General features: G+C 39.4%; 1 protein-coding gene across 1 annotated transcript in view; it reads left to right on the top strand.

Moving 5' to 3' along the window:
* Positions 1–14919, top strand: part of PLEKHH2 (pleckstrin homology, MyTH4 and FERM domain containing H2) — a 359537-nt gene that overhangs the window by 285337 nt on the left and 59281 nt on the right. Inside the window, exons 23-25 of the mRNA XM_053712285.1 lie at positions 1685–1840; positions 3059–3156; positions 6098–6239. Of these exons, the coding sequence (XP_053568260.1) occupies positions 1685–1840; positions 3059–3156; positions 6098–6239 (396 nt within the window). The remainder of the gene's footprint in view (positions 1–1684; positions 1841–3058; positions 3157–6097; positions 6240–14919) is intronic.

The raw sequence follows: 14919 nt of genomic DNA, 5'->3' as shown, positions 1-14919 counted from the left end.
ACACCCCAAATAGGCCTAGATTGAGCGTTTAATTTATATTGCTGTTGAGCGTTAACTGTGCTCAAAGTAAATCAAATGTGCTCTCATGTTGGCGCTGGAATTAAAAGTTGAAAGTTAAAATTTAGCATACAAGTGAAAGACTTAGGCGGGCTAACATCTGGAAGTCGGATATTGCGACCGCGCTAATTCCCTTTTCCCTATAGACCTCTATGAGGCACACTACAAAGGCTTTTTATTTTTATCACTTCAGTGCTAACCCAAATGTGCACTAGACCAACTGCACTAATGCCAAAGGTATGTTAGGAAGAAAATTATATAAAACTGATATGTTTTTATTAAAAATGTTTATATATGAGTTTAAAAGTCCACTTATAGGGGCCGATTTATCATATGTCTGCCGACATGATCCGCTCAGCGGATCATGTCTGACAGACATTGCTGAATGCCGACAGCATACACTGTTGGCATTTAGCATTGCACAAGCAGTTCTGGTGAACTGGTTGTGCAATGCTGCCGCCTGCAGATTCGCGGCCAATTGGCCGCTAGAAGAGGGTGTCAATAAACCCGATCGTATCTGATCGGGTTGATTGCTGTCCGCCGCTCAGAGGGGGTGGACCAGTTAAGGAGCAGTGGTCTTAAGACCACTGCTTCTTAACTGCTGTTTCCAGTGAGCCTGAAGGCTTGCTCAAAAACAGATGTATTAGGCACCATACGGTGCTTAATAATTCGGCCCCCTATAGTCTGGGCTATAATGTTGCAGTGTTGCTGTAACAAATCACTAATATCCCTGTAATAGCAGATTGTTATTATATACAGGATTTGAATGCTTCTAATACAAGCTATAATGTGTTTACTGTTACTGAACCAGTCATCTTACAAATTATAACTAACAACAGGTTTCTTCATAATTTGATATCCAAACCATGATGTACATTAATGGTTCTAGATAGTAAATGTTTGAGGTGTTAATCACAAAGCGATGCCCCTTCTCTTATTCAGCTCTTTCCTTGTCCGGAGTAGACTAGTTGGCAAGCAAACAAGGGGACTCACTTGCAAGTAAAGTGCAGCCAGCACCTTTTAGGTTGGGGATACTGCAGTAATGAATGGGGGTGATTAGCATCCTTAAAGGAACATAAAACACTTTTAGATGGTAATATAAAATTCTAAATTATATAAATAAATAAAACTTTGCAATATATTAAAATTAATTATTTTGTCCTCTTTTCCTGTAATTCCATTTTGAAATTGTGAGCTTTTCAGTTACTGTTAGAAATGGAAGTGCAGAACACTGTTAAATCCACACAGCCATTGGCTGCACACTCTAGTGACCTATATATAACTGTCCCTAATTGGTCACAGCAGAGAAGGTAACCTAACTTACAACATGGCAGCTCTCATTGTTTTATAGACACTAAAACTTTTATACTTATTTTGTCAATAATTAAACAGCTAATGAAACTTTAAAAAATACATCTACATGTTATTCTCAGACTAATCTTTTCTTTGAATACATCATTCAATCTAGTGTTTATTTAGTGTTTAATGTCCCTTTAAGGGTTGCCAATGATGAACTGAAATCATTTCCCAGTAATCCTTCTTTTTTTTTTTTTTTTTTGTCAGACAATATACAAACATTTTCTTATTGTATTATTATATTTTTTTGTATGTGATTTTATTTTTAAAGGTTGTTGGATTTGATGCATCAACAACAGTTGAAGAATTTCTTTGTACACTAAATCAAGACATTGGGATGAGGAAACCAGAACAGTCGGGATTTGCCCTCTTTACTGATGATCCTTCTGGGAAGGACTTAGAGTATTGCCTTCAAGGGAACATTAAAGTAAATAAAGCTATTTTGCTTAAAATCAGTTTGCCAAATAAACTTCGGCAGCTAAAACTTTCAGCTGTTTTGCAAAAAAGTACATTCTTTCCATGTTTATATATATATATATATATATATATATATATATATATATATATATATATATATATATATATATATATATATATATATATATATATATATATATATATATAGGTATCGGAGGGTGCACGTGGGTTTAAATTTGGTGATGTTTAAACTCCAATAGAGTATAAGCAGAGTGCATGGGGAACTCAATAAAACACGGTTGTGAAACTAATATGTCACAGAAAAAACTTACTGCAACATCACAAATTTACAGCTCAGAAAATTATGGAACTCAAAGAGATTTGTCCCCTCCCCTCATCACAGCCATGAGTTTGATGGACCTGTGTCTATGTGGTAACCGTTCACTTCACACATGGATTGAGCACCACCATTCTTTCTGCAAGGTTCTATCCTGCAAGACTACTTTTCTGTAAAAAAAAAACCAAACAGACATGCAAATACTCTACACATTTACTTTAACCGTGATTAAAGCATGTTTCCAAAGTTGTTGAGGTTGTAATTGTTATAACCGCTTAGCAACAGGTTCTCCTATCATGCGTGAGATTTTATATATTGTGCAACTATAGACATTAATGGTAGCAACAAACACACTTTTAAAAAAATGCCCCTTGCCAAACTAATGGGTGTCTATGAATGTGGCACAATGTATATTTCTCCTCCTGCTCAACTAATAAGTATATTTATAATAAGTGTAAGCATTATGTTACAAGCACTCAGATGCAGAATAGCACCTTTGTGGTATAGAGCGAAGGCAAGAACAGCAGTGTTTTATTACCTTGGCAAAAATAGACTAAATACATTGTTGTTGTGGTGGCTAGCAATGTTGAATGTTAATCAAATGATTTTGATTTTATGTCCCTTTAAATTATTTTTTATATAAATAAGAAATCTTTAAGTACCTCAGCTAAATAAAATAAGGACATGGAAAGTCACCTTGATCTGAAATTTCAAGCCACTATCTCCACATAATCGAATATTCTTATAATATGAGTTTCTAGTGGTCATATTTATTGCCTATATATTATTTTTATTATACACTTATATGTGCAGTATGTTGCATAGCAAGATACATAATTTACACAACCACTTTTTCATATTTGATACATTTTTGTTTGTTTTTTAATCTAGATCTGTGACATAATTTCAAAATGGGAGCAGGCATCCAAGGAACAGCAGCCTGGGAAATGTGACGGTACCAGGACTGTACGACTTACTTACAAGAACAGGTTAATCTATTTTTGTTTAATTATTTAATAATAAATACTACTAATAAACCAAACAAACAATGAATGCAACCAACTCTGTGGGGTATATTTATTAATGTGCGAGAGAACATGATACGATATAGCGTATTATGTCCGACGCTGTCGGCATTTATCATTGCACCAGCAGTTCTTGTGAACTGCTGGTGCAATGCCGCTCTCTGCAGATTGGCCGCTAGCAGGGGGTGTCAATCAACCCGATCGTATTCGGGTTGATTTCTGTCCGCGGCCTCAGAGCAGACGAACAAGTTATGGAGCAGCGGTCTTTATAACTTCTGTTTCCGGAGTTTGATAAATCGGCCCCTGTGACTTGAAATGATCATCTCTGTGTACACTAAAGAGAGCCTAAAAATTAGCCTCATTACACAGAGCAGGGGTTGTGAACCTAGACGTGACTGCCCAGATTGGCATGCAAAAAATATTCACCTAGATTACAAGTTTTACGTTGTGGCTTGTAACGCTGAAAATATGGCATTTTCAGCATTAAAACCGCACCGCAGTTATTACAAGTGTTGTCGGTATAGGTGTTCTGCACAACTTTTAGCCTGTAACGCAACGTCGGTACCGCACACGTAAATATTAAGTTTTTTTATGGGATTCCCATAGCGCCGGTATTATGAGTTTTGCGGTGAGGCTTAAAAGTGAGCGTTACAGCCTAAAACGACAAGATCTGTACCGCCATCTAAAGTCAGTAGTTATGAGTTTTACGGTACAAAGCTGTAGCATAAAACTCATACTAAAGTGTTACAAAGTACACTAAACATCCATAAACTACCTATTAACCCCTAAACCGAGGCCCTCCCGCATCACAAACACTATATTACATTTATTAACCCCTAATCTGCCACTCCCGAAAAAAACGTAATAACCCCTATTCCGCTGCTCCCCGACATTATCGCCACTATAATAAACTTATTAACCCCTAAACCGCCGCCCTCCAGCATCGCAAACACTATTTAAATATTATTAACCCCTAATCTGCTGTCCGCCCACACAGCCACTATAATAAACCTATTTACCCCTAAAGAGCAAGTCCCCCACAACAAAATAAACTAATTTAAACTATTAACCCCTAAACCAAAAGACCCCCACAACTAAATAAACTAATTTAAACTAGTAAACCCTAAATGTAACGACCCCCTAACTTTATATTAAAATTACAATTTCCCTATCTTAAATTAAAACTTACCTGTCAAATTAAAAAAAAAAAATTTAAACTAACAATTAAACTATTAGAATTATTAAACTAAAATTAAACTAACTACCAATTAAATAAAACTAATCTAAACTACCAATAAAAAATCCTAATCCTAATTGCAATAAGTATCTAATTACAAAAAATAAAAACTAACTAAATTACAAAAAAAAACACTAAATTACGAAAAATAACAAATTATCAAAAATAAAAAAGAATTACACCTAATCTAATAGCCCTATCAAAATAAAAAAGCCCCCCCCCAGCCTACAATAAACTTACCAATTGCCCTTAAAAGGGCCTTTTGTGGCGCATTGCCCCAAAGATATCAGCTCTTTTGGCTTTAAAAAAAATACAAACACCCCCAACAGTAAAACCCACCACCCCCACAACCAACTGCCCCCCCAATAAAAACCCTAACTCTAAAATAACCTCAGCTAACCATTGCCCTGAAAAGGGCATTTGTTTGGGCATTGCCCTTAAATGGGCATTTAGCTCTTTTACATTGCCCAAACCCTAATCTAAAAAAAAAAACACCCAAAAAAACCTTAAAAAAACCTAACACTAACCCCCGACGATCCACTTACAGTTGTTGAAGTCCGTTTGAAGGATCTTCATCCAGGCGGCAAGAAGTCTTCATCCAGGCAGCCTCTTCGATCTTCATCCAGCCGGCGTGGAGCGGGTCCATGAAGACATACGGTGCGGAGCATCCTCTTCATACGGTCGCCGTTGTACACTGAATCTTCAATGCAAGGGACGCGATTCAAGATGGGGTCCCTTGCATTCCTATTGGCTGAAAAAATTGAATCAGCCAATAGGAATTAGGGCTGCTTAAATCCTATTGGCTGATTTGAACCATGATTTGCCATCCCTGATATAGAGTATTTTGACATTTTTGTATCAGATCTTACCATATTCACTAAACTTCATAATAATTTATCAGATTACACGTGTGAAGCATCCTATGGCTTTTTTGTTGAGTTTTCATACTCAAAACTATTCCAGTCCAGTTGAAAAACCATAACCCAATGATTACCCACCTAGTACAAACTTTTCAAATGCATTTCAGGCACAATAACAGCTATAACTTTCATGAGCACAAATCAAATGTGTATTCCAACCCTTTGAATGCAACTCTTTAGATAATTTTTGGATTTTCAGCTGTGCTCTCTTAAAAATACTCTTTTGTTACTTATGAGAATCATTCCTTTGCTGTTTGCATGAACTTTATTCACACACATTATGCAGTAATTATAAATAAATCATTATTAGTTGTATAAATAATTCATTATTAGTTGTCATGTTTTAGTTTTGCATAATTCGTGTATGTTTTGTTTGTGGAGAGATCCAAGAAAATCCTTGCACCCCCCCCCCCCCCTGAAAAACCTGTATCTTCTAACTCAAACTGAAGCTTTTCTGATTGATTGGAGTGGCTTAGAAAATAAAAAAATAAATCTCTTCCTTATTTAACATGCAATGTTTTGTTGTTTTTTTTAACAAAAATTCTGTATTGGAATGTGCATTACTGATTGGCATAATCAGTACGACTCAGCAAGATAGCCCAATGGATTACAAATATAAATTACTCATATAATAATCCTATATTTTAAACAAAAAGGAACAGAAGCTATGGAATTCTTTGTTTTATTTGGTAGTTATTTTGTGCGTCTGTATTCCAGTAATATTTTGTACTTGTTCTTTTCTTTGCAGACTGAGTTTTGCCATGCAGGTGCGTGGAGAGACCGAGCGAGAAAAATTGCTCTTAATGTACCAGACAAATGATAAAATTGTTAATGGCATTTTTCCAGTAAATAAGGAGCTGGCGATGGAATTGGCTGCCCTTTTAGCCCAGGTAACCTCAGAGAAAAAAAACTATGTATACCTTTTAATGCCATTTTCAAAGTAATTACCTTTAATGAAGCATTCAGCTAATGTGCAGAGCACCATCAGACATTAATTATACAATTTGAGGTCACGGTTTACAGATGGTATTCTAAGGCAGTTTAACCTTTACTTGATCTATTAAACTTGTGCTTTTCTTGGCTTGTGCATTACAGGTGGAATGCAGATGTGAAAGCAAAGGTATTATTATAGTGTATTGTTTAATGGAAGTCCATGTGCAGCAATGTGACTAATGTTTATACAATAAGGTCAGTAATGTAGAATGAAAAGAAACTGGCGGAAATAATATGTTAGTGGAGGTCTTTTTTAACGAGCCTTTTAAAAAAAAAAAAAAAAAAAAACGTTAAATACTTAAGTAAATGGAACAATAGTTCTAATTCTGACACCCACATATTTGCCTTAGAGATTATTTATTTGTATTTTATTTATTAGATGAAAGTCTGATGGATATATTACATGTTGTTAAAGGGACATTAAACACTTTGAGACAGTAATATAAAATGATAAATATTATATATATAAAAAACCTCTACAATATACATTATTTATTTTGTCCCCTTTGCCTGTAATTAAATTCTGAAATTGTGAGGTTTTCAGTTAGAAATGGAAGTGCAGAACACTCACAGCCATTGGCTGCACACTGTAGTGACCGATTTATAACTGTCCCTAATTGGCCACAGCAGAGAAGGTAACCTAAGTTACAACATGGCAGCTCCTGTTGTTTTATAGACACTAAAACTTTACACTTATTTTGTTAATATTTAAACAGGTAGTTAAACTTTAAAAAATACATCTACATGTTATTCTCAGACTAATCTTTTCTTTGAATGCATCATTATATCTAGCATTTATTCAGTGTTTACTGTCCCTTTAAATCACTATCACTGTGATGTCTGCAGGGCTTAAAGGGTTCGATTCCATTGTTTGCTAGAAAGAGAAGCATGAGTTAAAAAAAAATCAGCTTCCTTTTTACAGTTGTGAGTTACTGTTAACCAAAGTATCACATCAAACTAGAGATTTACCTGTGGCTAATAAAGATGCCTATAAGGAGCTGTATCTGAAATATCCTGAGCCAGAAAATTGCGGCAGCATTCAACTTTCATTTATTAAATTTATCAAAACTTACAATAAATATTTTAGAGATATGGCAGCAAAGCTGTTCTCCTGAATGCACCCAGATGTCACTTTGTTAAAAGGACAGTAAACAACTTGACATTTGTATATAAATTGTGTAGCAAAACAACTTTTCAATACACTTTCATTATTTATTTTGCTCCTTTTTCATTTAACTGAAAATTGTAGATATTTCTCCAACATAGGTGTGTCCGGTCCACGGCGTCATCCTTACTTGTGGGATATTCTCTTCCCCAACAGGAAATGGCAAAGAGCCCAGCAAAGCTGGTCACATGATCCCTCCTAGGCTCCGCCTACCCCAGTCATTCTCTTTGCCGTTGTACAGGCAACATCTCCACGGAGATGGCTTAGAGTTTTTTAGTGTTTAACTGTAGTTTTTATTATTCAATCAAGAGTTTGTTATTTTAAAATAGTGCTGGTATGTACTATTTACTCAGAAACAGAAAAGAGATGAAGATTTCTGTTTGTATGAGGAAAATGATTTTAGCAACCGTTACTAAAATCCATGGCTGTTCCACACAGGACTGTTGAGAGGAATTACCTTCAGTTGGGGGAACAGTGAGCAGTCTCTTGCTGCTTGAGGTATGACACATTCTAACAAGACAATGTAATGCTGGAAGCTGTCATTTTCCCTATGGGATCCGGTAAGCCATGTTTATTAAGATAGTAAATAAGGGCTTCACATGGGCTTATTAAGACTGTAGACTTTTTCTGGGCTAAATCGATTCATTATTAACACGTATTTAGCCTTGAGGAATCATTTAATATGGGTATTTTGATATGATTATATCGGCAGGCACTGTTTTAGACACCTTATTCTTTAGGGGCTTTCCCAAATCATAGGCAGAGCCTCATTTTCGCGCCGGTGTTGCGCACTTGTTTTTGAGAGGCATGACATGCAGTTGCATGTGTGAGGAGCTCTGATACATAGAAAAGACTTTCTGAAGGCATCATTTGGTATCGTATTCCCCTTTGGGCTTGGTTGGGTCTCAGCAAAGCAGATACCAGGGACTGTAAAGGGGTTAAAGTTAAAAACGGCTCCGGTTCCGTTATTTTAAGGGTTAAAGCTTCCAAATTTGGTGTGCAATACTTTTAATGCTTTAAGACACTGTGGTGAAATTTTGGTGAATTTTGAACAATTCCTTCATATTTTTTCGCAATTGCAGTAATAAAGTGTGTTCAGTTTAAAATTTAAAGTGACAGTAACGGTTTTATTTTAAAACGTTTTTTGTACTTTGTTATCAAGTTTATGCCTGTTTAACATGTCTGAACTACCAGATAGACTGTGTTCTGAATGTGGGGAAGCCAGAGTTCCTTCTCATTTAATTAAATGTGATTTATGTGACAATGACAATGATGCCCAAGATGATTCCTCAAGTGAGGGGAGTAAGCATGGTACTGCATCATTCCCTCCTTCGTCTACACGAGTCTTGCCCACTCAGGAGGCCCCTAGTACATCTAGCGCGCCAATACTCCTTACTATGCAACAATTAACGGCTGTAATGGATAATTCTGTCAAAAACATTTTAGCCAAAATGCACACTTATCAGCGTAAGCGCGACTGCTCTGTTTTAGATACTGAAGAGCATGACGACGCTGATAATAATGGTTCTGAAGGGCCCCTAAACCAGTCTGATGGGGCCAGGGAGGTTTTGTCTGAGGGAGAAATTACTGATTCAGGGAACATTTCTCAACAAGCTGAACCTGATGTGATTACGTTTAAATTTAAGTTGGAACATCTCCGCATTCTGCTTAAGGAGGTATTATCCACTCTGGATGATTGTGACAAGTTGGTCATCCCAGAGAAACTATGTAAAATGGACAAGTTCCTAGAGGTCCCGGGGCTCCCAGAAGCTTTTCCTATACCCAAGCGGGTGGCGGACATTGTAAATAAAGAATGGGAAAGGCCCGGTATACCTTTCGTCCCTCCCCCCATATTTAAAAAATTGTTTCCCATGGTCGACCCCAGAAAGGACTTATGGCAGACAGTCCCCAAGGTCGAGGGAGCGGTTTCCACTTTAAACAAACGCACCACTATACCCATAGAAGATAGTTGTGCTTTCAAAGATCCTATGGATAAAAAATTAGAAGGTTTACTTAAAAAGATGTTTGTTCAGCAGGGTTACCTTCTACAACCAATTTCATGCATTGTCCCTGTCGCTACAGCCGCGTGTTTCTGGTTCGATGAGCTGGTAAAGGCGGTCGATAGCGATTCTCCTCCTTATGCGGAGATTATGGACAGAATCAATCCTCTCAAATTGGCTAATTCTTTCACCCTAGACGCCACTTTGCAATTGGCTAGGTTAGCGGCTAAGAATTCTGGGTTTGCTATTGTGGCGCGCAGAGCGCTTTGGTTGAAATCTTGGTCAGCTGATGCGTCTTCCAAGAACAAGCTACTTAACATTCCTTTCAAGGGGAAAACGCTGTTTGGCCCTGACTTGAAAGAGATTATCTCTGATATCACTGGGGGTAAGGGCCACGCCCTTCCTCAGGATCGGCCTTTCAAGGCCAAAAATAAACCTAATTTTCGTCCCTTTCGTAGAAACGGACCAGCCCAAAGTGCTACGTCCTCTAAGCAAGAGGGTAATACTTCTCAAGCCAAGCCAGCTTGGAGACCAATGCAAGGCTGGAACAAGGGAAAGCAGGCCAAAAAACCTGCCACTGCTACCAAGACAGCATGAAATGTTGGCCCCCGATCCGGGACCGGATCTGGTGGGGGGCAGACTCTCTCTCTTCGCTCAGGCTTGGGCAAGAGATGTTCTGGATCCTTGGGCGCTAGAAATAGTCTCCCAAGGTTATCTTCTAGAATTCAAAGGGCTTCCCCCAAGGGGGAGGTTCCACAGGTCTCAGTTGTCTTCAGACCACATAAAAAGACAGGCATTCTTACGTTGTGTAGAAGACCTGTTAAAAATGGGAGTGATTCATCCTGTTCCATTAGGAGAACAAGGGATGGGGTTCTACTCCAATCTGTTCATAGTTCCCAAAAAAGAGGGAACGTTCAGACCAATCTTAGATCTCAAGATCTTAAACAAGTTTCTCAAGGTTCCATCGTTCAAAATGGAAACCATTCGAACAATTCTTCCTTCCATCCAGGAAGGTCAATTCATGACCACGGTGGATTTAAAGGATGCGTATCTACATATTCCTATCCACAAGGAACATCATCGGTTCCTAAGGTTCGCATTCCTGGACAAGCATTACCAGTTCGTGGCGCTTCCTTTCGGATTAGCCACTGCTCCAAGGATTTTCACAAAGGTACTAGGGTCCCTTCTAGCTGTGCTAAGACCAAGGGGCATTGCTGTAGTACCTTACTTGGACGACATTCTGATTCAAGCGTCGTCCCTTCCTCAAGCAAAGGCTCACACGGACATCGTCCTGGCCTTTCTCAGATCTCACGGATGGAAAGTGAACGTGGAAAAGAGTTCTCTATCTCCGTCAACAAGGGTTCCCTTCTTGGGAACAATAATAGACTCTTTAGAAATGAGGATTTTTCTGACAGAGGCCAGAAAAACAAAACTTCTAGACTCTTGTCGGATACTTCATTCCGTTCCTCTTCCTTCCATAGCGCAGTGCATGGAAGTGATAGGCTTGATGGTAGTGGCAATGGACATAGTTCCTTTTGCGCGCATTCATCTAAGACCATTACAACTGTGCATGCTCAGTCAGTGGAATGGGGACTATACGAACTTGTCTCCGAGGATACAAGTAAATCAGAGGACCAGAGACTCACTCCGTTGGTGGCTGTCCCTGGACAACCTGTCACAAGGGATGACCTTCCGCAGGCCAGAGTGGGTCATTGTCACGACCGATGCCAGTCTGATGGGCTGGGGCGCGGTCTGGGGATCCCTGAAAGCTCAGGGTCTTTGGTCTCGGGAAGAATCTCTTCTACCGATAAATATTCTGGAACTGAGAGCGATATTCAATGCTCTCAAGGCTTGGCCTCAGCTAGCGAGGGCCAAGTTCATACGGTTTCAATCAGACAACATGACAACTGTTGCGTACATCAACCATCAGGGGGGAACAAGGAGTTCCCTGGCGATGGAAGAAGTGACCAAAATCATTCTATGGGCGGAGTCTCACTCCTGCCACCTGTCTGCTATCCACATCCCAGGAGTGGAAAATTGGGAAGCGGATTTTCTGAGTCGTCAGACATTGCATCCGGGGGAGTGGGAACTCCATCCGGAAATCTTTGCCCAAGTCACTCAACTGTGGGGCATTCCAGACATGGATCTGATGGCCTCTCGTCAGAACTTCAAAGTTCCTTGCTACGGGTCCAGATCCAGGGATCCCAAGGCGGCTCTAGTGGATGCACTAGTAGCACCTTGGACCTTCAAACTAGCTTATGTATTCCCGCCGTTTCCTCTCATCCCCAGGCTGGTAGCCAGGATCAATCAGGAAAGGGCGTCGGTGATCTTGATAGCTCCTGCGTGGCCACGCAGGACTTGGTATGCAGATCTGGTGAATATGTCATCGGCTCCACCATGGAAGCTACCTTTGAGACGAGACCTTCTTGTTCAAGGTCCGTTCGAACATCCGAACCTGGTCTCACTCCAGCTGACTGCCTGGAGATTGAACGCTTGATCTTATCGAAGCGAGGGTTCTCAGATTCTGTTATCGATACTCTTGTTCAGGCCAGAAAGCCTGTAACTAGAAAGATTTACCACAAAATTTGGAAAAAATATATCTGTTGGTGTGAATCTAAAGGATTCCCTTGGGACAAGGTTAAGATTCCTAAGATTCTATCCTTCCTTCAAGAAGGATTGGAAAAAGGATTATCTGCAAGTTCCCTGAAGGGACAGATTTCTGCCTTGTCTGTGTTACTTCACAAAAAGCTGGCAGCTGTGCCAGATGTTCAAGCCTTTGTTCAGGCTCTGGTTAGAATCAAGCCTGTTTACAAACCTTTGACTCCTCCTTGGAGTCTCAACTTAGTTCTTTCAGTTCTTCAGGGGGTTCCGTTTGAACCCTTACATTCCGTTGATATTAAGTTATTATCTTGGAAAGTTTTGTTTTTGGTTGCAATTTCTTCTGCTAGAAGAGTTTCAGAATTATCTGCTCTGCAGTGTTCTCCTCCTTATCTGGTGTTCCATGCAGATAAGGTGGTTTTACGTACTAAACCTGGTTTTCTTCCAAAAGTTGTTTCTAACAAAAACATTAACCAGGAGATTATCGTACCTTCTCTGTGTCCGAAACCAGTTTCGAAGAAGGAACGTTTGTTGCACAATTTGGATGTTGTTCGCGCTCTAAAATTCTATTTAGATGCTACAAAGGATTTTAGACAAACATCTTCCTTGTTTGTTGTTTATTCCGGTAAAAGGAGAGGTCAAAAAGCAACTTCTACCTCTCTCTCTTTTTGGATTAAAAGCATCATCAGATTGGCTTACGAGACTGCCGGACGGCAGCCTCCCGAAAGAATCACAGCTCATTCCACTAGGGCTGTGGCTTCCACATGGGCCTTCAAGAACGAGGCTTCTGTTGATCAGATATGTAGGGCAGCGACTTGGTCTTCACTGCACACTTTTACCAAATTTTACAAGTTTGATACCTTTGCTTCTTCTGAGGCTATTTTTGGGAGAAAGGTTTTGCAAGCCGTGGTGCCTTCCATCTAGGTGACCTGATTTGCTCCCTCCCATCATCCGTGTCCTAAAGCTTTGGTATTGGTTCCCACAAGTAAGGATGACGCCGTGGACCGGACACACCTATGTTGGAGAAAACAGAATTTATGTTTACCTGATAAATTACTTTCTCCAACGGTGTGTCCGGTCCACGGCCCGCCCTGGTTTTTTAATCAGGTCTGATAATTTATTTTCTTTAACTACAGTCACCACGGTATCATATGGTTTCTCCTATGCAAATATTCCTCCTTAACGTCGGTCGAATGACTGGGGTAGGCGGAGCCTAGGAGGGATCATGTGACCAGCTTTGCTGGGCTCTTTGCCATTTCCTGTTGGGGAAGAGAATATCCCACAAGTAAGGATGACGCCGTGGACCGGACACACCGTTGGAGAAAGTAATTTATCAGGTAAACATAAATTCTGTTTTTTTATTCTTAAAGGTGGAAATGCACCCTGCTGATTTTTCATGGCTAACTCCGCTATATGTATATTTCCCTAATTTGTTTCATCTGATAGCAATTGCAAAACAATTTACTTATTACTAACTTGGCTCCTCCAAATAAGGCAAATGGGAGGAGGGTGGGGTTAGAGTTCGGCTATTGACAATCAATTGCAGTAAAAAGGATGTTAATTTGTCTTAAAAATGTTTAGACTCGGCTGATATGTTATTCTATAGCAAAACAACAGAGATGTTTCATAATTACATATGGCCAGATTATGAGTGGAGCGCAAATTAACACTTCCGCCTGAGTGTTATTTGCACTAGAAGTAATTTTTTTGCGTGCTTACGAGTTGAATGTAAGCTGTTTTCGCTTTTGCACTAACCCGACAAGTGCAAAAAGCCGAAGTTAGAATATCACATGCACATTCACATATTTCCCTATAGTAGTCAATGGAGAATTTTTTTTTTTAAAAACCCCACACTCGCACAAACACGATCGCATATTCTCATTTGCACTAACCCGACATGAAAATATGAATATTTCACATACCAATGTTCTTCAAATAACAGAATATATTTTATTTATTCATAAATACATATTTCTACATATATCTGATGGTATTATGGTACAGTATATATCTATACTTATATACACTCACTGGCCACTTTATTAGGTACATCTTGCTAGTACCGTGGCATAGATTCAACAAGGTGTTGAAAGCATTCCTCAGAGGTTTTGGTCCATATTGACATGATAGCATCACGCAGTTGCTGCAGATTTGTCGGGTGCACATCCATGATGCGAATCTCCACCACATCCCAAAGGTGCTGTATTTGATTGAGATCTGGTGACTGTGGAGGCTATTGGAGTACAGTGAACTGATTGTCATGTTCAAGAAACCAGTTTGAGATGATTTGAGCTTTGTGACATGGTGCATTATCCTGCGTGAAGTAGCCATCAGAAGATGGGTACACTGTAGTCATAAAGGGATGGACATGGTCAGCAACAATACTCAGGTAGGCCGTGGCATTTAAACAACGCTCAATTGGTACTAAGGGGCCCAAAGTGTGCCAAGAAAATATCCCCCACACCATTACCACAACCAGCCTGAGCCGTTGATACTAGACAGCATGGGTGGATCCATGCTTTCATGTGGTTTTCGCCAAATTCTGACCCTACCATCTGAATGTCGAAGCTGAAATCGAGAATCATCAGGCAATGTTTTTCTAATCTTCTAATGTCCATTTTTGGTGAGCCTGTAAGAATTGTAGCCTCAGTTTCCTGTTCTTAGCTGACAGGAGTGGCACCTGGTGTGGTCTTCTGCTGCTGTAGCCCATCTGCTTCAAGGTTCGACGTGTTGTGCGTTCAGAGATGGTATTCTGCATACCTTGGTTGTAACGAGTGGTTATTTGAGTTAAAGTTGCCTTTCTATCATCTTGAA

The sequence above is a fragment of the Bombina bombina genome, chromosome 4 (genome assembly GCF_027579735.1).
Source record: "Bombina bombina isolate aBomBom1 chromosome 4, aBomBom1.pri, whole genome shotgun sequence".
NCBI lineage: Eukaryota > Metazoa > Chordata > Amphibia > Anura > Bombinatoridae > Bombina > Bombina bombina.
The sequence above is the reverse complement of the archived record's forward strand: the minus strand, read 5'-3'. Positions and strand labels throughout refer to the sequence as shown.